Here is a 22892-nt window from a genome sequence, read left to right on the forward strand (position 1 = left end):
TCCCCTTCTTTCCATACAATGCAAACTGTCGCGGTCTTATTTTCAAACTTGACCAATCGGGGGCTTCCCACGTCTTCGCAAGGGCTCATGGAAGCGGAAATGTGTTTCTATCATTTGACTACATTTCCCGATGTACATTGCTGCGGCGATCAACCACATGGAACAACATGGCAGTGTTCATGGATTTGAACATTAGTCATACAACAGACAAGAAAAGGCTTCAGGATATTATTGAGACCGCCGCTCATCGTAAGTATCGTGGTCATTATGACCTGAGATCTGATTCCAAATTTCAGACCCTATAAATGAAAGAAAAGTAGTCGCTATCAAGTAAATTAGCCAGTTAGCGAAGTTGGCTGCAGGTATTGGTTGAGTACTCCTCCATCACGCTCTATTTGTTTCCATTTGGATAGCTTGTTAGTGGGCTCCAACTTAAGTAGCTGGCTGTTAAATAACATAGTAGGTAGCAGGCGATTAAAAACGTATAGGTAACGGAGTGTGTCTCACAAAGCGAGTTATATTTTGTTCTGTCACTGTCACTGAGTTCCAGCAGCTCGTGTCAAAGTTAGTTGAAGCGTAGTGACTAATGCACAGGATTTCTGACTTGAGGGTCATTGGTTCGTGATACAGATGGATCACAGCTTTACGACTGAGCAGAGAGTTGCTGTTGATTTTTCCTCTGCTCCTTGATGTGGACAACTACATCATGTTTAAGGCTAGGATTATATTCCTAAATGTTTCACTGGCAGAGTTTCTTCCATCGTTTATATAATAGGTTCAAATTATTGCCATAAGTATAAACTGTATCAATAAACAAACACACCGTCCAGATCAGACACTGTGTGACACCTGACTTCTTTTTGCTTTAGTTGGATATTCCACAGTTGCTATCAATCATGTCGTGGACTTGCAACAAAAGAAACAGGTAGGATCAGACTCTATGTCTCACGTCTCAGACTCTAATTCAGGGCAAAGCAACCTTTGTGTTAGAGATCTGGATTTCACAGGTTTTACAGTTGTTTTTAAATTACTGTATTGATTATTAAAAAAAAGATGGGACATCAAAATCAATGATGATGGTGGCATCGCATAAAACAGCGCACTCTTTTATGGTTACAGGAAATTGGGAAGCCGAAAAATGTTTCTGAGCTTTTTGATCAGTTCCCCATTGTGCAGGTAATGGTATATCTTGAAAATCACATATTTTCAATATTTTCAGCAGGTACTCTCTTTGCCTCACATAAATTCTATTTATTTATTTATTAGGGTAAATCCAGGCCAATCAAAGTGTTAAACAGATTGACTGTGGTGGTTTCGGAAGCATCTCACTTTGTAAGTCTACCAAGATTGCATCTTTTTTGTTGAACTGAAAATGAGCTGAAAATATTGTGATATTTTCTAATCTGGGTAATCATGTCTTTCCAGAGGCCAACCAATGAGTTCAAATCATATGACATAATTGCTGTATTACCCAAAACGGAGAAGCTGTTTCATGTAAGTCTTATTTTCCCACCGATTTTTAGTGATCTGTGTGTCTGGTCCAAATTGTGTGATGATTTTTTTAAAATTACAGATGAGTGGTAAACCAAGACCATTCCAATTTGATCATTCAAGGGCCAGTTGTGTATTTTTAACTTTTTACCGTAAATTTCACAGTGGTTAATATAAGGATGACAGTCTATTTTAACAGCAGTCTTTGCCCTTTGGGTGTGAGTGTTTCAATTTAGTGAACGTGTATTTTCAAATGTAAGATGACCCTATATGACATGTTTGGGTGTCTCAACGTATTTCTACAGGCAGCCTGCATGTCCTTTGATGTTGATATCATCAGTATTGCAGTGGCCGAAAAACAACCTTTTCATTTCAAAAGGCCTCCGGTAAATGGTGTAAGTAAGACTGTCTGTATACATTCAGGAAATCACATTTTAAATTTAACATCAATCTCAACAGCTCATTTTTGAGTAGCATGTAGTTCATGTATTGGATATTGTGTGCAACATATTCAGTTTGATTAGCTGTTTTTATATTTTGTTGCCGTATACATAAATATTTCTAAAGTAAATGTGAAGCATTTGAAATTCTATGTGACATCAGTCACAGCTTCCTGTCAACCAGATTTTCTTAAAGTATATTAAGGACCAAATTTAAAGAGCTGTTTTTTTTCTTGTGTGCAGTAGGATGGGTACCTTTGCCAAACTACAGTGGCCATATGATCATTGTTTTTACATTTTATATTTTCTTTATTTGGTAATCCTGAAGAGAGAGTGCCCACACACTTAAGTTAGTCTTAAATATGGTGATTTATTGTGGAAGCAAACAGAAAAAGTTTCACCCCCCCTGGTCCTTGTCACCTAAAGATCCGTGTGGTTGTATTTTGCTTGCAAAATGTAATTTAATGTAATGTAATGTAAAATATGCAACCACATGTGGGGGCCTAATCTTTGTGGCGATTCTATTTCTCTTTTTTACTGACTCCATTTTTAGCATGTACCTATAGCAATCTTGGATCCATGTAAACCTTTCATTCATTAATAACAGGAAAATGATGGAAAAATATTCAAGCTTTATTCCATCCTCAAAACAGTTTTGGTTGAATGTGCTGAACTTATCACCACAATATAAGGTGAGCTGTATCTTAACTCAGAAATGAAGTCATACCTTTGTCTATTTCGCAGGCAATTGACCGAGGAGTGTTCTTTGAGATCAGTTACGTGCCAGCTATTAAAGATTCCACTATGAGGCGATATACCATCTCAAATGCACTCAGCCTAATGGAGACCTGCAAAGGAAAGGTAATTAATGCTATAGTTGTTGAAATTATGTTTCTGTTGTGTTTAGTTATTAAATTATTTTTACCAAATATTATTCATTTGGTCTTTAATACCTGATATTTTCACTTTCACAGAATGTTATTGTGTCCAGTGGGGCAGAAAAGGTAACCTCTTATCTCGCAATATTGCTTGGCAATATGTTAGACAAGATCATGTCGTATCGTATTAAATCAATACTTTCAGCATTTGGTTTGCAAATGTTGCAGTGTTATGACATTTCTCTTATACTTGATGGAACATCATGAACATTATTGTGTCAATTACAATAAAGGGAGTTTTATTTCATGTTCAACTTAGATAAGCTCCTCTCATTTTGAGTCTAGTAAGACATTTGTGGTTAGAATTGAATTTGTCTTCATATTGAAGCTTCTTCACTGTTGTTGACATTTTGTGACATGGCATTTGTTATTCTGTGGTGCATATGATGTTAATCATGTATTTCTTTCTTTTAGCCCCTTGAGTTAAGAGGACCATATGACATTGCTAATTTGTATCCTTTTGCTGTATACTTGCTCTTTAGAGACATATGTGTTCCTTCATTGTCTTGTATTTACATATTTACCATATCAACATGCACCCTTTATTTCATTAGTATTGATTTCTTTAAAATAAAACAAGGCAATTTGCTGAATATGCTGACTCAAAAAATATTCCATTAATATGTCATAGTAGAAAATTTAGTTTACAAAGATGTTTGGAATGGTATGTCCATTTGGACTAATTATCCTAAAGTATGCATCTCTATATTACAAATTACTGTCAGTGGAGACAGAAGCATTAAATGTATGCCATGCAAGTGATACTAAGCTAAAATGGCAAACTCCTCTACAAACCCATCTCTTTTACAAACCATGTTTGTAAAAGAGACAAACATTTTACAAATGTGTAACTACAGATATTTGTAACTAATATTTGAACAAAAATGTATGATATTTGAACAAAATCTTTCTTATCTACAGACTGAGTGAATAGGAAAAACAGCTTACTTTGTGCTTATGCCTGTGCTCCTGTGTGGACAGAGTGGCTTTTGTCTCATGCAGGCGTATTGCTAATACTCGGCAGTAATGTTATTTATCCTAGTGTGGAACCTTTCATTGTCCAACATGTATGTATGGTATGGCTGATCTGTGTGCAAATTCCCCACATTTGGTGCCAGTATATTCCTGAATTAGGAGTACAGAGGATTGCTGTTTGGCCTGTCTGAAGGAGATGCCAAAGCTGCAGTTTCTACCAACTGCAGAGCTGTCCTACTGCATGGAGGTAAACCTGCTCTCTCAATTAGACTTCTTTGATTGACAGATGATTGACAGATGGCCACAGGTTTCAGTGTGTTCATGCAGTAAATCAAACGCCCAGGTATATAACGGCTAATACAGGCACAATGTGTTGTAAGGTGCCATCAGCCATGTGTGTTTTGGGGATTTTTCTCAAAAGGTTGAAATAGTAACAAGTTCCTGGTGTGTTTTGGATGCAGAAACGAGGAAGACAGCTCTGGGAATAATACACACAATGAAAAAAATCCAACCACCCATGGAAGGACAGGAGGAAGACGACGCTCCAGCAGTAAAAAGGGCAAAAATGGAAGCTGTGTAGCTGGATATTATGTGGAAGACTGACAAATATTTTTGAGTATGTGAGTAGGGCCTGATTCAGCACTAGCGTAGCTTGTTACACACACAGCATTGAGTTCTGAGACAATGAGCTGCCTTAAGTAAACAGCAAAAAGCAATACTTGCTTAAATGTTAATGTTCACAGTCATAGTTGTTCAAAATGCTGTGTGATTGAATCTGGACCAAACTCTTCTGTAAGTTGCAAAAGTACAGTATTCTTGTTTAAAGCATGTATAACTCATTTTCAGTGATATCTTTACTTGTAAATACAGTATCTTTGAGTTAAATTGTAGTGAAAAGGCAGAAGTAGCATTGAATAATTGGACCCATATGCATTTGAATTTTTTAATGAGAGTATAACTGTACATAAACATTCAGCCATCAGAAAAACTTTTTTGGAAAGCAGAAAAACTTAAAATGATGATGCTGTTTATTTGAATTTACAACAACAATAAATAATTGGCAAAATGTACAGATAAACTTTACATTTAAGTACAAAACATTTAAACATAAGTGCATTACATTGTCAAGACTCTTGGTAACATTTAAGTCATCACACAAAAATCTCTCCTTTAACATCCTTTTTGCTGTCACATTCCTTTGTCTTTCCTGTTCATGGAAACCTTTTACCATTTCCGGGTTAAAATTTTTACTAACATAGAAATTCACAAAGTTCAGTATACTATGGCAATTTGGTTTCAGCTAAGAATTTTTTTCTAATCATTTGCACTAAGTTTCAATAAGGCATCAATAGGGATAATAAATATCACATCACATTGACCAACATTCCCTTCCAGAAAGCTCTCAAAACTGCCTTCCCAACACATTTGCCATTCTCTCACAGAACACAACCACTGTATCTGTTTGTAAAGTTGCTTTTTTTGCATCAGAAAATCATCCTTTTAATTCAGTACATATGGTTCTGTTTTCTCAATATCTCTGAAATCTGACATTAGTTTTAACTCAACATACTGGGATTTGGGATTCTTAATTAAGTACTCAATCAAATAATTAAATAATCCCTGGTATTCCCTTTCTGATGTCTTCCATCAAGTCACTTGCTTCAGTCTTTTAGAACACAGCCACAACATGGGCTTTGTGACTCATTTCCATCAGAGGATCTTAATCATCAACAAATAACGTCCTGCCATCTCTCTCTGGTATCTTCAAAGTCTAACATGACATTACTCTTACATCTCTTTTAAATTCCATAACTGAAGTGTGGTCTTTCCATTACATCAGTCTCACATCAGTCCTATTTCTGAAATCTTCCAAAACTGGCAACAATTCATGTTTCTCCCTCTTTTAAGAGACACAACCATAATGTGGAGTTTGTGACTCTTCCATTATTTCATCAGAAACCAAGTCTTCAAAAAAATCATTGCATTTCTGCCAAAGTGCCAGTTAAAACACATCTTCATATTCTCTTTTCTGGCTCTGTAATCCAGTAAGTGGACCATTTATGAATGTACCATCTTACTTGGATGAATGGGTCTCTTCCTTGAAGTTGGAAAGAATGGTTTTGGCTCCACTCTGCCACTGAAGAACGCTCTCCATCGGTGACTTTCCCTCCTGTGTCAGAAAAAAAGATATATGCTGTATTTCCCTGCAGTTGCAAACTCTTTTTTGTTCTCTTCCCTAACGGCTCATTTTTAATACCACTGGGTGGCGCTGTGGTCACCAGTCACAACCTGGTATTTCATGGTGTTTGAATATGAACAAGACAACATTCCCCATTATCGCTTTAAGAGGGGAAATATACCATGGACACAATTCTCAATTATTAAAAAATGGATTTCTCACAAAAAACAGGCTTTCTTCTACATGTTCTGTTGTGAGCGTGCGTGGGATTATGTGAAAACAAAGAAAAGTGAAAACTAACATCTATTATCATGAGCATTAATTATGACTATTCTGCGTGAATAAACACCAATTGGATGACATTGATCTGTGGAACTGATGAGGACAGATGGACCTACACAGTTTCTGAGCTTCAGGTTGGCTCCGTGAAGCAGGAGCAGCTGGATAATCTTGAACCTGTTTGTCCGCACAGCATCATGCATAGGTGTGTCCCCCTCCTGTGCCAGACAGAGATAAAATGATAAAGTGCTAAGTGTTTCAAGCCCTTTTTCATGTGGTTATTTTAACGGAATTGTCAGCATAGCGCTCTTACCTTGTCTTTGGCGTTGACGTCGGCGCCGCAGTGAATGAGGTGTTCGGCGCACTCGTAGTGTCCAGTCCTGACTGCGACGTGGAGGGGAGTGCTGCGCAGCTACGCGACGTGAAATGGAAGAGAAATATTTTGGTAAACACATTGCTTTCACCGTGGACAAAACAAAGTATGGTGCTGTCTGTCGGTGCAAGAGGGTGAACCTGTGGCTCCCTGCCACAGTCAAAACAAGCATGATGTGCTGCCTGTCAATGCAAGAGGACTAACTTACAGCTACCTGCCATGGTTAAAACAAGTATGATACTGTTTCTGTCAACGCGAGAGGACTAGCATGCTAACCCATAGCCTCCCCACCCCCCACACACACCATCAACATTGTCCACAGGCAGTTGTGCAGGATGCCCGTACCTTGTCCCTGGCACTGAAGTTGGCACTGTGGTTCAGCAGCAGCTCCAGGGCTGGCAGACTCCCTCCCCGACAGGCCCAGTGAACGGCTGTGGAGTCCAGCTGTATGCGAGTGGGGGGGGGCGGTGTACAGGCATCATTAGAGACGTGCTGAAGGCCAGTTAGACCCAAGCTATTTAACCTTTGTATTGTTCGTATCCCAATCAATTTCCACTCATACAGATCAGAGCACCAGTAATATATCTGTGTGCATGTCGTCCATCCATAAGATAATGATGGCTATGGATGTACTTATGAAATTAGAAAGATATAGATGTACCTTGTCTTTACTCTCAGTTGAAGCCCCTGCCTCCAGAAGTTTCTTCACAATGTCCACATGGCCCTGGGAACATGCTTTGTGCAGGGCAGTGCGATTAAACTGCAGAGAGGAACAGAAGAGGTTAGATCTTCACCGGTAACATGGGGTTCACAGTTTTCACAGTTTGCACTTCGTATGACCAGTATGATATGTATACCACTTAAATGCTCACATTGTCAAAGACGTTGGGGTCTCCACCATCAGCCAGGTACTTCTCGATCACTGGAAGCTTGTTTTTCATAGCTGCATCCAGGAATGTCATTTCATCCACTACGTCGGGCTGAAAATGAGCGGAGATTTATGTTGTGAGTGTCCCATAGCACTTCCAGTTGTTTTCTGCGTTACGTTGTCTGATGAATGGTAAATGTGTGTGTGTTTCTAAATGTAAGCTGTAGGTTGCGCTTCTGTGGCGTGGCTTATCAGGGTGGAAGTGTTTTGAGGGGGAAGAGTTTCTTACCACTGGTTCAGGTTCTGGCTTCTTAGCTGCCACCCTCTTCACTCTCTTCCTCTTCTTCAGCTGTAGGATGTTGTAAAGGTCATCCACAGTCTCGAGTTTCAGACGGCCAGCTCTGTCAGTCTGCAACAAGCAAAGCATTTAAAAAAAATAAAAAATAGTCATTGAAATGTAAATGAACTCTTTTCGTATGCTGGGCGTGTTAAAACAAAGTGTCCTGGAAGACTTGGTGTGCTCCCCTTTGTGTTAAGTGGGTTTATTAAGTGGCCTCCTCAAGCGGATGGTCTGACTAGGGACTATTCAAGGCTAACTGAAAGTCACTCAGGTATCGTCATACTTTTAAAGAATAAAAACACTCAGTCGGTGTTACCTCTGTTGTGACTGTTACAACATTTGCATTTCCAATTTAAAAGACATTGCTTGTAAATTTGTACAAAACGTTACCACCACAGAAAATTAGCAATGGCTGTTGTTGTTAGGCTTCATTATAGCTAAACGCCCCTTGGTGAATTGAATCACCCTTCCATTTTCAGATTCTGTAGAACGAACTGAAACTGAGCTCACGTTTAAGGTTTGCAGGGTGACCTCATGGTCACAGGTCGAGGCAGATGGCAGGTCTGTGAGCGATCTCCGGTCATCCTGTTTCTCTTGGGTGATGGCTGTCTCGTACAGTCCCCCTGTGGTCTCCTCTGGCAAGCGCTCCGCTGTCTCCTTGTTCTCGCATTTCTTGCCAGTAACCTTCGATGAGGCAGAGAAGGCTGTGAGTTTTATTTTCCTGCACAGGGATAATGCTGACCCTGTCTCCGACCAAATCAGAGCCATACCCAGAGTCGTGAGCTGGATTATCAGCGACAGAAAGAGGGAGCCAGGATGTGGGAAAAGTTCAGACGGGCATTTAAGAGCTGAGAACACAGTAAGCCATTAGCTCCCTGAGATTGGATCATTAGAGATGTGGTAATTATCTTTGGATGCATTTGCCTTGTGGAAAAGGAGCCTCTCCTTTCCTCCCTGCGGTTTATTTAGCTCACACCAGATCTATCAGTATTAGTCCTCAGGCATTTCCTCATTCAGAGTCTGCTCACGACTAATTCATTTTACCAAGGAGGGAAAACTGCACTGTCTTACTTCTCATTGTGCCACCCTGGCAAATGCTGATGAATAATTACAGTGCTGCACCAGTGGTATGGTGCACCGTATATGTTAATATTGATAACAAAGGTTTGGCAAATCCCGTTGCTCCAAAACCTCATTAGTAAAAGAGTATAAAAGTTTAGTATGATACTACATATTTTGTATTTTCTCAGGTAATTAAAAACATGCATTTAAATTGTCAGCATGGATCTATTCACTCTCATTGACCAACTGTACTCAATATTCCCTTTCCGCACACACCCCATGCTCATTAGGACCGGTATTATTTTGCAGTCTGATCAAGAAAAGCCACTTCTTATTTTAATATATAAAACAAGCAAAGCACATTTAGTTCCTGGATACAAAATTGTACAAAAATCCCAAGTCAAGCTGCGCTGGATTCAAAAGCCTCATTCTGCCAGATCTGAACACTTACAAGCTCCTCAACGCGCAACATCCCCATGTCTACGGTGTGCAGTCCACTGTATTAGGCTCAACTCCTGAAGTGACCAGTGTCAAATCTACTCTGCAATGGCCTGGTCCACCATTACTTATATATGTTTGGGGTGGGTCAAGAGTGAGATCATGCTCCAACCTGAGGGGATAGCCAACCCCCAACTATGGCGCAAGGTGTCCTGACATGTTTGGCACGTGGCTCTGTGTGAGCTAATGTCGCCATGTTTTATTTTTTGAAAAAGAAAAAAAAAAAAAAACCCGAGTCGGAAGACGTCTCTCAGACCACTACCGCCACAGACCCCCCCCCCCCCCCCCCCATTCCTCTCCCACAGTAGCATGTATAACGGTGAGTGAAACCTGAGATTGGCTGCCATTGAGCTGCCGTGCATAATGACTACAGAGTCCAGCAATGCAGGACCTCCCTCCACCCCTCACGCTTACCAGAAACAGCTGACAGTCAGCGCTGGCACATGGGACAAAACTCCACATCGCTCCAGGATAAAACAGGAAAGGATGACACGAGAGGCTTACCTCATCCTCAAGGAACTATTTATAAAAGAAACGCACCACCCTCTGTAAGAATTCTGCTCAGGCCCGTCATCACAGTGTTGATTCCCGTCGATAATTCCTCTTTGTGCTAATGACTGTGCTCACTAGGTTGTTGTCTTCTTCTAACATTTCTGTCCACACACTCATTCCTTTGGTGCTAATAAAAATATTATTGCCTCTAACTATTTTTAATGGAGTTAGTAATAAATCACAGGCACTAATTAGTCATATTCATTACCAGCATATTGAACAGATGCCATTTTGGGCAAGTACAGACTGTACCATTGATCACAGATCTCAAGATGAGTAAGTTTAAACCTATGGAACATTTATGTATCTTTTGATTTCTTTTAGCAGTATGTGAAATGAAATGTCACCACTTTTTTATGCTTTGGCACACAGCACCCTAAATGATATCCGCACAGTGTGAGAGGTCTTAAGGTCCTAAGAGGTCAAGATTTTACGAGGAATATTTTAGTGACAGAAGGTAGTAAGATGTAATAGTGACACCTAAACTGATATTTGTGCCTTGCCTTGACACTGAAGAGATCACTATATTATGGCACTTAGTACACAACCCTAAGAGCTTACATTCCGTACTCAAAGTGCTAACCAAGGGACAGATAGCTTTTGATCCTTACTGAGTAAACATGTGTTTCCCTGAACCCAGGGATTAGCCTAATAAGACAGAACACATACTGATGGGCTTTTCAATAGGTACAAATGACTAACTGGGTCAAGAGCCCTTCATGTTTTTCACCTAATATATATTCTATTGAACTCCAGGCACAAATTATTATTTTTTAATTTATTATTTTCACCTTCAGAAAGACAAATGCAAATGGTATGTATGCCTGAAAGGAACACTTGTACTTTGAAGTACTGCGGCTTATGAGGTATTTACAGAACATTAGTTGTGGTAAAGTCAAGAAGGATATATTGGAGTGTTTTTGAACTACAGATAGGCTTTATTGTAATGCCTAAACAAGAATTACAAGTATAGAAAGTAATCATTTAAGCTAGGATAATGTGTTCAAAGTAAAAAAAGGATCTATGTGTTTTCTTGGAGTACTGTGCCATTGTATTTTCACCAAGTACTTTTTTTTGATGATGTGTGTGTAGTCCTCATTCCAAGGTAAAAAAAGCATGAGGCATCACTGCAATTCTCAGTTATTTACATTCCACCCTCCCCTTGTTCTTCTGAAATAATTGCATCTTATTATCACAGTGTGGGGTTATTAACAGTCTAAAATACTCCAAATAACAGTTTTCCACCAAAGGTGGAAAATATGCATGGAATGGGATTTCTATATGGTGTTGGATGAGGCACCAAGGCCAAATGCCAGCAATATGAAGAACTCTCTGTGATGGTCTGTGAATGGTAGGCCCTATATGCAGTACTCTGTATGGTGGGCTCTGTGCAGGACTCAATATAACGGTCTCTGTATTGTGGGCTCTACATGCTGGACTGTATACAGCAAATCTATATGCAGAACTATACAACAGGTTCTACTTGGGAGTCTCTGTATGGGGGATTCTATTTGGTCAGCACTATAAGGTACACAGGACTCTGTACAGTATGCTCAATATGCAAGACTGTCTTTTCCACATGGAGAGCTCCACATGTGGGACTTCAAACAACAAGCTCTATATGCAGAATTGTACAACTGGATTTATCTGGGAGGCTCTCTATATATGTAGGACTCTATACAACAGGCTCCAGGGTAGCTCTGTATGCTGGACTCGATGCTGTTGGCTCTATATAAAGGACTCTATTTGGTTGGCACTATAAGGTACGCAGGGCTCTGTGCAACAGGCTCAGTATGACTCTATGTGAGGGGCCCATTTGTAAATATGAACAGACATGAAATGTATGGCCCTGAAAGCAGTGTGGTGCTGAGGCAAGGAGCAGGGCTTATATCTGAAAGGTTGTTGGTGTGATTCCCTGCCAGACCACTGCTCTTGTACCCTTGGGCAAGGTGCTTAGCTTACAATTGCCTCAGTAAATACCCAACTGTATAAATGGATAACTTGTAAAGCTGTAACCTATGTAAGTTTCTCGAATTAGAGCTAAATGCCAATAACATAATGTAACGTTTGAATATAATTTGCCTTACATACAGCTGGGAACATAAAACATTCAACAAACAAACAAGGAACTCAAAATAAATAGAAAACAAGTCAAATATCTCTGCCCAATTTTTTTTTCACCAGTAGTTTGCAAAGAAAAGAGAATTAAGAATGAAAAGAGTTTATCTTTTTGGTACAGTAGAATTGATTGCTTGTATTTTTTTTTCTTTTTTTATTTCAGTACTATTGTTAGGTGTAACTAAAATCCATAACAACAAACACCTCTCAAATTAACATTTAATATGTCCTGCATATTTCTTCTATAGCTGAATGATAGGATTCTCATAAAAAAATCAATGCAGGCAATATTATTATGGTGACAATAATGCCATGTTAAAAATTATGTTATTTTTTAAATCTACAAATTTAGTCAAGGTCAGAATCCAAAGTTAGTGGAGTGGTGGTTTACTCCCCTGCCATTCCGTGGTTTATGGCTGTGTATTTCCTTGCCATCACGAGGACCCTTGTAAAATTAAATCCGTAACACTACACGTTCGGAGAGACAGCCCCCCAGCATTGCTGCCGGTCCCACCATTCCTTGTCCTTTCATCCTGGTTCTAGTACCTGCTTCAGTTTTCTGCTCCGCCAAAAAAGAAGGGGTCTGGTTTGTAAACACCCACAACATCCACGACTCCACCACGCTGGGAACATTTCTTTCACACCAGGCAGTTTGTTACTGCATGCAAAAATCCATCATCATCTGTCACTGAAGACACTATTATGTTGTCTTACCAAATACGCCGCTATACTCTTCCCCTTTATCACGGCGGGCCGCTAAAGTTTGCAGTTATTTATGCAATTAGAGCATAGGGGGGATGCTGCCTTAACGATACTGCTCAAACTTGTGCCAAGTGGCTGGATAAAGTGCAACGCAATTATACGGCACACGAATCCCTTGGTGCATTCAAAAATAAATGAACAAAACTGAGAATGATATACAGTCAAAAGTTTGAACACACCTGATAAAGATAATGAGAAACATGCATTCAAAGACATTTTGATTTTACTTATGGCTAAATGCTTAAAATTTGTTTCTTAGACAAATATAAATAGTGAAGTTGGTGCCTATGTAAGAATTTCTTTCCAAGAAAAAAATTAATTTAAAAAAATATTTTTGGCTACTTTGAAGAATCTAAAAGATAAGATTTTTTTTTGTTCACTGCATAATTCCATTTGTGTTATTTTCATACTTTTTATGTCTTTGCTAATATTCAAAAATGTGGAAAATAGTAAAATAAAGACAACCCTTCTATGAGTAGGTGTGTCCAAACCTTTGACTGGTTCTGTACCTCCACTACTGCACAACAGTTTTTCTGTGTATGTACTCTACTAGTAGTAAAGTTATTTTTAATCGACTTGTTCTATTTGTAGTACGAAAATGAATCGAAGCAGGTTGTCCCCAATCTCCTATGTCAAAATTTACTTCAAAAAAGGAGCTATTACAGCATAATATATATTTTAAATACATAATGTTACATAGAAATACATGCATGTTAAATAGTACAGTAGTATGATTAGGTACTGTATAACAATATAATTGCATAATAGTAGGATATTGTTTTTATGTAGGTGAAGTGTATGCCTGTACACTATTGTTTCTAATTTTTGTTTTTCAAATTATAAAATTTTCATTAAAACTACTATACAAAATCCTAAAGTACTGTATCTTGAAAGAAATATCTTTGATTGCCTTATTGAAAACAATTGGGACATTCAGCGTTTTTTTTTTTTTGTTGTTGTTGTTGTTGCATCATTTTGTTTTACAGAGTATAAGGTTTTAAGACAAATTTAAAAACTTGAATTTTAGCTCAAGTTTTATTTCTGAGAAAGAACACCATGTGCTCTTTTGGCATTCTCCAGTTCATTTTTAATTGCACCTATTAATTTATTTGTGTCGCTCTGTGAAGTTAAAAAAAATATATATATATGCCCAAGAAGACATTTGTGTATTATGCAGGTGACAGCTAAGCACACGATGCCCAGCGCCCAAAGGCTTGTGGAGTGCGGGTGAATGCAGCTAGTCTCTGCATGGTGCACACAGAAGAGATAAATGGGAGCACTTCATAGGCGCAGAAATATGTTGATGCTGATGCGAGGTTTAAAAAAGGTGTCACGCAGGACCAGATATAGTTACCCTAATAACCTTGGTCAGTGGCTGGTCGGGGTCAAAGGCATGATCTGAGGCACATGTGTGATTTAGTGACATGAGCCTGCAGCTGCTCCCCCTGGTGCCATGGATCTAAGTGGCAAATAGTTTTGAGGGGTAAAAAAAAAAAAAGGAGAAATAATTGTGTCACAAAAAGTTTGGGGGAGAGCTCTCTGTGACCCGAACAGCTGACGCTCGCCCTGCAATGCAACTACATGAAGGAGGCATGCAGTGTTCGCCTTGAACATGCACAGCTCCACGTCACATTGGTAAAGAGCATCAAGTCCAAATCGGCCCCCTTGAATCGCCACAGGCCACCATGGGGGTTTTCACCGTTTTCGCGGGGAATGAATGTTCTTGCAGCTTGCATCCAACTATTTGTGTTTCAGGTATTAACTCATTTTCGTTATTATATCTGGGGGCTGCAATACATATTCTGCTTGAAAGAATCTGAATGATTCATACATGTGTGCGTGGAGTACTGGGACAACATGGCAGAGCCATGACAGAGCTGCGAACAGGTGGATTGCAATAAAATATTTGTGGAATGGAAGGGATCAACACAAGCATTTAAAACATTCTGTAATCCCCAGATCCAAGGTTAGGAGGGGCAGTAAATGCGGGGATGAAAGAGACAGGGTGACGGCTGGTGCGAGAGGTGCACGGGGGTGTTATTTGCAAAGAATCCGTCCGCTGAACACAATTCAACCCCCACCTACAGCACACAGGGACGTCTGCACGTGCCGTGATATCATCAGCCTGTTATGACCTCCTCCACTCAACATGTGTACATGCGTGCACATGTGTGTGCATAGGGGAGGTGTGGCGGTGAGTTAAAATAAAGGGATCCAATATACCTAAACCGGTCATTTGGTTAACCTGGATGATTTAAACGTGTGCAACCACTGCACTCTTTGCTTCAGGTACGGCCATTAAGTTGACTCAAAGTTTGAAAGCTTTGAAGCTGTGTGAAAAAAGTCATTGCAGAAAGACTGAGTAGATCAAGTGTCATGCATCACAGAAGCTGCAATTCGCCAGCACAGGAAACAAAGAAATCAGTGGTGCTGGCTGCACATTAGGCTACATCTTGGCAAATGAAAATGGTGTGGACTGAGCAGGGATTGAATCCACTCATTTTGCAGACCCCAGAGCACAAGTTGTGCGATATGCCACATAGACCCAGATCCTTTGCACTGCAGACCAGTCCTGATCTCCTCAAGCCTCAAGATAATGATGTCACTCTCTGCGAGGACAGAAACTAAATATGTGATATTATCATATCAAGAGGCTTATTTGATATTTGATTAATAAGATAAAAACAATGTCACAAGGAAATCCACTTTTCTGTTTTCCCTTAGAGATCTTCACTATTTTTAAGGTGATGAGCAGCTAGTGCAGACATACTGAATATTTTAGCATTCTCAGAATGGTGGTAACAACAAACCTTAGCGCCTCTGCAATTATGTGACAATTATTTCAACAATAATTAAATAATGCTATTAAACATGTAGCAGTAACAACTTTCTATACAGTGTTATGCTATACCATGGTGTTCCCATAGTGCTGTGTAAGTGCTGTGTAAGAAGAAAAGTTACCTACCATAACAAAATTAATTTCATCTTCGTCATCACTTTCAAAATCCCAATCAGGAAACGTAATCATAGGTGAAGCCATGTTGGACCTGAAACATTAAGTGAGGACAAAGGTGGAAATATCAAGTTCATTGATAAGTAATCAGACAGCTCTTTGAAATGACGTGTTCAAAGATATGGTATCAGTGTTATACAAGTCTCTGCTTACTCTCCAAGAATAGAGGGACAATCTACAAGGATATCCAGCAGAATCTGTTTTTAAGGATATCTTTGAACATAACACATAGCACTTGCAGATATCCTTAACATGAAAAGCAGGGGTTAGTGTTGTGACATATACTTACAAAACATGTAGTGAATGCAACCTAAAAGGAATACTGGGTAATAATGACAAAACCCTTTCCAACAAGATATGTGGATATAAAACTGCAACCATACCATGCTTCAACATATTTAGGTTATGCATTTTCATTCTGAGTGATTTGAGGGTCATTTCCATAAGTGAATAAATTAATTTCTAATAACAAAAACAATAGTACTTAAACCACTACCACTACACCTACTGCTGCTACAACTAATAATAATAACAGTATTCACCCTCTTTCCTCACCTGATGGAAGTAATTATTTTCACAAAAGCAGGCCCAAGGTGCTGAGTCAGCGAACTGGAATGAATAGGAATGCGTGGAATGTGTCTGAATGAGGGTCCTGCTTGTGATTTTTTTTTTTTTTGGAGAGTTCAGAGCAAATTCTTTTCTGAACCAAGCACCACGGTTCATTGCATATGGAGGACAAAGTTAAATTGTAATTTTCCAACAAAATACAAAGAATGGTTTCCTAAGAGGCAATGCTGCTGTGTACAATGGTGTATGTACACCTGTGCATGGAAATGATGCCTAAAAAAATCTTCTCCCACAAAAAACGGGTTCCCATGTAATGTAATTTACCAAAAATTGATGACTTAATTCACCAAAAATTTGTAAAGACCTGCCTGAACTCTAGATGACACAGAGTGCTGAATACATTTTCATTACATAAGTAAGATACATGAAATACCCAAATGTATGCCACACACCCTTCCTGGCATGGCAGATATTAGTATAGTGGAACATGTCTGAGAACCTGAAGGTAACAATCAACTATTCCTCACCAATATGTGGACCTTCACAAAACGCTTTATGATCTACACATTTTTCACCTCTAAGGAATAATTGTGTTGCTATTCTAAACCAGTCCAACCAAAAATGTCCTACAGCAACAAATGATGAATGAAGTTAGAATCTGGTTTCTTTACCTTAGCAGCTCCATAATGGATCTCTGGTTCGTGCCCTGCTCACGACAATGCTCAGGGCAGTGGTTGTTGATTGGCAATGATGTCCCTCTGAATGGTTAACAAGCCTGTTCTCTCCTAGAGGAACACTCTGTGGACCATTATGGCCACTTTGAGACTCATATGGGAGGATTCAGTGTCAGATTCCTCTCCCCCACCATTGAGAGTCAGGGGTTTTTCTTTCTTGACAGGAGCTTCTGGTATAGGGACATTAACTTAACCATGCCCTCATTGCCAAGTCCACATTTACTGAAATTTTGTCTGGTGATCCAAGCTTCAAAAGGCTACCTTAGCCATTTTGAGCAATTAGAATATGTATCTTCATAATACATACTTAACACATTCCTAAGTGCTATACAAAATGACATAAGAGCTAGATGAAATATTATTATTTACATTATTACCTGCCTCATAGAGTATTGTGATATAGGCTATGAGGTTTAAAGTCCATGATCAACACTTTTTCAGGGGTTATCATTCTCTTGGTGTGATTATTAATGTTGCATTGTCCAAACTATTAATGTTGCATGTCATTCATTCACATCTTTGCCATATAAATATATCATTTGCCACATTACTTTTTCAGTAATAAAGAAGTCATTCTAACAGTGCTGCATGATTGCACTACTATCTTAGGGCTTTACTTTTCAACATCTCACAGAATGAAACCCATCTTTCTGTTCTGTCCTGCTTTGTGGGATGAGGATTTTTGTAACAAACCTTCCTTCAGTGAGCAGTTTTTTGTGTCAAAAGTGGTAAATCGAAGACATAAAAAATACCACACTATTAAAAATTGAGGTTAACATTGTAGGTCTAAAGTAGCCATAGAATCCCCTGAAGCATTATCACCTTTTATATTGGAACCTAAGGCCAGCACCATTGGGTCAGACAATCAGTCTGTTCTCTCAGAAGGTATGAAAAACAGAAATGGGAAATGTTTATAGTGAGAAGAAGAATGATCCCACTTTAGCAGTCATTCTTGTCAACACATTTCCATAACAGTCCAGTTTTCCTTTTTCTTCAAGACTTTATACAAAATGGTCATTTGGTATCCAAACTGATACCAAACGATATGGTATCTGAGATGAAATGGACAAATGGAGGCTCTAATGTGACACATGTGTTCTCTTCCCAGCTGTTACCCGGTAATTATATCTGACTTTCAGCTGTTTTTGAAGTTCTATCTGAATGTCCAGCCCACCCACATGTAACACGCCCCAGGGGCAATACTGGTCCTTTATGGGCCTGAAGGTCAGAACAGTGGCTATCAAACCTGGCCTTGGAACGCATGTGTTTCATTCATTTTATTGAATCGGAGCTACAAATGAATTTGGGGGCAGGGGCTCTTTTACATTTAAGCAGAGCTTAACAGAACACTAAATCGTAATTAAACCTGATCTGTTTAAATTAAAGCACTGTCCAAGGGATTCTGACTATTTTAAGCAGCTTTGACGCTGGGTAGTGTTCAGGTAAGAATTTAATGAAAAACTGTGATGCAAGCTGGAAGAAAAGCTAACGTGCATTTAAGAAAAATGGGAACCTGATGGGCGACTGCTAATACCAAATATTTATACCAATATGGCATTAAATAACAGATAATATCCTTTTATGTTCATTTTTATCTGACTTTGGTTAGCCATACTCAGCCTGGTAGAATATATTTGCACTTGCAATATCATTCCATGAAGTTATTATTATCATTGCATCCACACATTTTTGTTCAATATTGGGCTGAGCTGTAGTGTTTTCAAATAAATCTTTTATCATGTTATGACCCAAGGGAGTTAATTCATTGAGTATTTCCTGGCATAATTATTTTCATTATCCTTTATCAAAAAATAATTGCTTTTGACAAGCTATATAATGAAATAAATAGATTCATCAATTTGACTGACACTAGAATGAATGCGGTTAGCTTTTGTCACCATTCAAATGACTGCTGGCCTTATCTGTACTACCACACACATACACACACACATTCACGCACATACGCATATGCACACACACACACACGCACACACGCACACACACACACACACACACACACACAATGAACCACATTTCAATTCAGGAGAAAGCATTATCTATTACCTGAGATGTGCTAATGTGGTTTGAAAACAATAAGAATAAAATACTTATTTCAAAAGATAGACAGATAGATTTGTGTTTAAGAACAAACGCCAACCTTGACAAAAATATTTGTGTCGTTTCTGTGCAATTTCACAAATGTGCACCTCATTGTCACAAAAATATAGATTTCTTTTGAAAGAGTAACATTTAACAGTGTATTCAAGTAAATGTTGTGAGATTTAACAGATTTAACTGTCTTCTTATGCTGCATCGTTTTAGAGGAAGGAATTCTTTATTGACTGGAATGTCATGAACAGGACACATGACACAATGGCATATATTGAATTAGCAGCCTAAAACAGGGAACCAATCACACACTGCATTTTACTCTCACGATCAGACCTGTGTTGCTGTGTAAATCCCACCTGTGTTGTCAGCACAAATATGATCAAGGACCGGAATTCTTAAACACACCAAAGTAGGCCCACTCTTTACTAATAAAATTTGGCTGGAAGCTAAAGTTGTCGAACTTACAGCTTGGCATATGTGTTAATGCAACAGAAGATCATGTCTCCAACTGTGGATATGCTAAAAAGGATCTGAGAAGCTGGGAAGTCTTTCTCTGTTAAGTGTAAATTGTTGTTTGAAAGTGAGCATAACTAAAATCTTATCATCTGATATAAATAATGATACTCAATATCATCTAAAATCTCCACAGAAATATTGCATTGCAATATTTTGAAAGCAATAGAATGACAATAAATCTATAAAAAACTGTCTGAAATGTATTTGCTTGTATGATAGAAATATGATGGAAGAGCTTCACACAAAGAAGATTCATCCTACATATCTACATGCAAATTAAAACTAAGGGCTGGGTTTTAGTTTTTCAAAGGATTCTTTTTGTGTTCAATCTCAAAAGCCTCTGCTTTAAATACGTACCAATGATGAGCGTACCATCTGTGCTGATGTCATTACTTGGAACAAGGTGTTAGGATGAGAATTTAGGCCAAGGGCTGGTTTTTATAGGAATTCTCCAGGCCAACGCCTGTACAGTAATGCCATATTACATTACAAGATGCATCCCAGAACAGAGCTTCTCATTGGACCAAAATTCTTCTTTATTGCTCACAACTTCAGCCCTGCTTTGCACAAAATATTCTGTGAAAAACTAAAAGCTAGCCTCAAATGTCTGTAGTTCTGTGCAGAACTAAAGAGCAAACATTTTTAGCTCAATCCAAAATACCTTGTTTTTACTGTAGTAATATTGTCCTTCGGTTTTATTGCTTCTGAAACTGAGAAATAAAAACATAGTTAAATAATCTCAGCTCTCACCAGATGACAGTTAGTTCTGTCATACATTAGAAGGACATGGTTTTAAAGTACTTTGCTGTAACCTGTGTTAATCCTCAGTGATGACAAGCACATCATGTGGTTATTTAAAACACTGGACTAAAGCAATAAATTGCATTACAAATGGTAATAGTTGTATAATGTTTTCATAAAATGTGTATGGAACGCAATATACTTCATTTCCTCTATTTAACTGTAAAATATATGAATAGGAATGTTAGAAATACCTTCCTTCGCTCCTCCACATGTTGGCACCATTAGATACCATTGACATACTGTTAAAATCACACCCTCCTTAATATCACATCTCTGTTTTACCTGATAAAGGTGATAAGAGGGCTCTTATGCATTACAATGCAAGGCTTCATGGAACAACTGTGTGTGTATTATATAACCTGAGTATTGATCACTGTGAAACTGGCAAACTAGCAAGCTTCAGTCTGCAGCTATGAGTTGGGGAGAACAAGGCTTTTTCAGCTCCAGTCTTAAACTAATAAATGCTAATAATCAGCAGGGATAGTGGAGTAGGGATATTAAATTTCTGTATATTAGGATAACACTGTGGGCACAGTGTTCAAATGTGGGCACATACTTATTTATAATCTAGGCATACAGTAAGTATGAAGATGCCATGACCTTACAGCAGGAATGACTTGAAGTGATTTTGAAAAAAGCATAACTCTTCAGTGCAGAGACACACAACTTAAAGCTTTGCAGAAGTACTGAATTATGCCCATAGTCATATCTGGCCATTTACTGCACAAAAAGGCTCATTGTTGAATGACCTGTAAAGCCCTGACAATCTGATTATTACTATTGGAAACACAGGGAACACAGCACATTACATTTCAACTTCTGTATAAGTCTGAATGCACTGAGGCTTGGGTGCTTGTGTGAGAATACAAGCTGAAAGCTGCCTCAGCTACAGGCATTGTCAGAAACTGAAGAAAACATGCGATCAATGTCTATTATTAAAAATATGAGCATCAGGTGCACCAATGCAAACAATATTTCACCATTGTGGTTTTGCCATTAATGCACAGCAAGACACCCACAGCCAGCTGATAGGATGTGCCATTTGTGTGAAGAAAATTGAGTTTGAATTTCCATGACTAGAAATTTTGAATGAGATACACAGTGACTGACCCCACCTATGGCAGAGGAGTGGGCTGTAAGGGGAGTAATTTACAGAGCAGCCTCTTGCATTTGTGCCAGAGTGAAGTTATATTCAAATAGCTTTTAGATTTTATACATACGTATAGTAATAGAACATTGTACTGTTTGAGTAGGAAATTTTTTTTGGTGGGAATACTCTGTTGCCAAATCAGGACAGTTTGCACGTAATTCAGGACCTATGTAAACCGATCACAGTATGTGAGACTGCATTATTGTATTATTCATTTCATATTTTCATATTTATTCATTTCCTACTTCATACCATGGGAAAAACTATATTTTTACATACACAAAACCTAGAGTTAGGACAATGATACATGGCTGTTTTGTGAGTTTTCATATCAATATCATATTTCCAGAGGGTTCACTTTAAATTAGCAAAAAGATATGAATAAGACAAAAAAAAAAAAAAAACGGGCTATTGTCACGTGATTACAGCAATGAACTATTTCAGGTTACTGTTGTTATTACTATTATTATTGTAATTTTCTGAATTATGAATTTGTCCAAATATTTTTTACTATTGTAGTGTTTGCTAGGTTATTTTGAAAACAAAGACAACTCAACATACTTGACACGTCTGCCAGACAATTCAAGCTTGTGTTTTTGATGGTTATGCAATCTCTGCTTCACCCAAACGATACTGCTACCACAAGCAATGTGGTCATCAACGTGTGTTTTGTAATAAAGGGTCTGGGGCTGTGATTGTACACGGTTATCTCCACATGCAGTTTATTTATAGCCTTTTCTAAAAGTGTTGCATCAGACACCTGTGCGCACCGTGGAACGTGGTTCACCCACAGTAGCTGCTCATGTGGTTGCTCTGTGGAGGACATTCAGTGTCTTCATAAAATGGTTCAGATAACATGATGTAACTTTGCTCATGGTCACCAGTTAAGTGCCGTTTGTCACGATCATGTCTTTGCATTTTGCTGTATCAAACAGGACTCGTTCTGAGTGATCATCCTCATTGTGTGGAGGGGGGGGATTATATATAGGTTCATCAGGATGTGAGCTCAGAAATGAAATGCAGGAGATAGTTTCAATGATTCTCATCATTCTACAAACGTTAACAAACTTGCACATTAAAAGCATAATGCAGTAATCCTTTGGGATAAAAAATGTAAAAAA

The 22892-nt window shown here is 38.6% G+C and overlaps 2 protein-coding genes across 3 annotated transcripts; one reads left to right on the forward strand and one right to left on the reverse strand.

The window, feature by feature from the left end:
- The first annotated feature begins 156 nt into the window (after positions 1-156).
- On the forward strand, positions 157-4764 carry rpp30 (ribonuclease P/MRP 30 subunit). The gene is made up of 11 exons (XM_036548204.1): positions 157-249; positions 870-925; positions 1120-1176; positions 1267-1332; positions 1426-1494; positions 1797-1886; positions 2676-2792; positions 2906-2935; positions 3284-3321; positions 4012-4091; positions 4306-4764. The coding sequence occupies exons 1-11, from the start codon at positions 168-170 to the stop codon at positions 4422-4424; spliced, it is 804 nt and encodes a 267-aa protein (XP_036404097.1). The 5' UTR covers positions 157-167; the 3' UTR covers positions 4425-4764.
- Positions 4765-4875: 111 nt separating this feature from the next.
- ankrd1b (ankyrin repeat domain 1b (cardiac muscle)) lies at positions 4876-9470 on the reverse strand. 2 transcript variants are annotated; one of them, XM_036540259.1, is made up of 9 exons: positions 9397-9470; positions 8394-8567; positions 7833-7952; positions 7548-7655; positions 7337-7435; positions 7021-7119; positions 6616-6714; positions 6422-6520; positions 4876-6014 (listed from the first exon to the last, which is right to left on the reverse strand). In XM_036540259.1, the coding sequence occupies exons 1-9, from the start codon at positions 9421-9423 to the stop codon at positions 5919-5921; spliced, it is 921 nt and encodes a 306-aa protein (XP_036396152.1). In that variant the 5' UTR covers positions 9424-9470; the 3' UTR covers positions 4876-5918. The 2 variants fall into 2 exon arrangements, with proteins under 2 accessions (XP_036396152.1, XP_036396143.1); XM_036540250.1 differs by lacking the exon at positions 4876-6014 and having other exon boundaries at positions 6035-6520.
- Between the last annotated feature and the right edge of the window lie 13422 nt (positions 9471-22892).

The sequence above is a fragment of the Megalops cyprinoides genome, chromosome 1 (genome assembly GCF_013368585.1).
Source record: "Megalops cyprinoides isolate fMegCyp1 chromosome 1, fMegCyp1.pri, whole genome shotgun sequence".
Taxonomy (NCBI): Eukaryota; Metazoa; Chordata; class Actinopteri; order Elopiformes; family Megalopidae; genus Megalops; species Megalops cyprinoides.